Raw genomic sequence first — 1347 nt, forward strand, 5'->3', positions numbered from 1 at the left:
TGTTCTATTCTCAACTTGTATTGCTTCCAATGTCTCAACAAAGTAAGTATTGTTGTTATTTTATGTAAAATGTTGAATAGCATCGTCTGTTGTTGTTTGATTTTTAATTTTTGAAAAAGCGGTGGCTTAACTGCAAAATATATTTGACCAAATTCATGAACCGCATCTTATTTCAGCAACTGTTGAACAATTTTCAATCATGAATTACTTTTAGGCGAAGATATGAATGTTGCTACAGATGAACTGTCGCAGTTGCGTTTAGTAAGTATTATTTAATGTTTTATTAAATTATTTCCTATTGTTGTTGTTGATGCTTTTTTAGAAAGAATTAGTGAAGCGACCTGGATACGGGACTGTTGGCAAGCCGATAAAATTAGCATGCAATTATTTTCCACTGATAAAATTACAGAAAGGTGATATTGTGGTTAACAGATATCACATCGACATACAACATCCACGTTTAAAGTTGAATTGGTTCGAGTTTAATTTATTGTCAAGTTTTATTATAGTTTTAATATGTTTTTATTTTCTGTTGGAGTGATGACAATCGTGAAATATTTTGGGCATACGTGGTGAAGCGTTCAGATATTTTTGGTGATCCATTTAAATTAGCATACGATGGGAAGAGTACTTTGTTCACAGTTGACAAATTACATTTGAAGCCAGTCAGTGAAAAAGCAGATACGGTTCGTTTTAAAAATTGATTCCAGAATTTTATAAATTGTAATTTTTAAATATGAATATTTTTATATTTTAAGGAAAAATTTTCCTTCAAAACTGTTCGAGAAAATGAACCATCAGAGTTCTCTATTCTGATGAAATTCACTGGTCTGGTTCACTTGGACTTCAGAAATGCAGAAGCCGGTTTGCTGGATGAACGTGAAAAGGGTCCAATTCAATTTTTGGATATATTGTTTGCACAAGGGCGTTCATCTCCATTATTCGAGTAAATTGCAGTTTAGCAATTTTAATTTATGAATTTTGAAAATGAATTGGAACAATTTCAGATTGTCGAAATCATTCAAAGCAGTCAGAAATTCATTTTATTTCATTCCACAAGGTGCTGGTGTGGACGTGAAATATGGCATTGATTTGTGGAGAGGCTTGTTCATTTCTGCGCGCGTAGTTGATTGTTTTCGACCAGCAATTAATATTGATGGTGTGATGGAAATTGTTTTTCATTTTTGTGAAAAAATTTTAATAATTGAAATGGATTTTAGTATCACACAGTTGCTTTTACAAGCGTCAGCCACTGATAAATTTGATTTGCGACATATTGAATGGTGATGAACGTGAAGTAAAATTTCATCCTCTTCGTTTTCATCAAAACTCAACTTCAACCAGAAC

The 1347-nt window shown here is 32.2% G+C and overlaps 1 protein-coding gene across 1 annotated transcript; it reads left to right on the forward strand.

The window, feature by feature from the left end:
• Window positions 1–29: 29 nt before the first annotated feature.
• Tsp_13101 (putative protein tag-76) lies at window positions 30–1297 on the forward strand (the record flags this gene model as incomplete). Its single annotated transcript, XM_003370524.1, has 7 exons — window positions 30–42; window positions 215–261; window positions 323–480; window positions 539–686; window positions 759–946; window positions 1008–1159; window positions 1221–1297. Coding segments are annotated over exons 1-7 (783 nt in total), but the record flags the coding sequence as incomplete, so codon positions are not given.
• Window positions 1298–1347: the final 50 nt, after the last annotated feature.

Source organism: Trichinella spiralis (assembly GCF_000181795.1).
Source record: "Trichinella spiralis strain ISS 195 chromosome Unknown Scfld616, whole genome shotgun sequence".
Taxonomy (NCBI): Eukaryota; Metazoa; Nematoda; class Enoplea; order Trichinellida; family Trichinellidae; genus Trichinella; species Trichinella spiralis.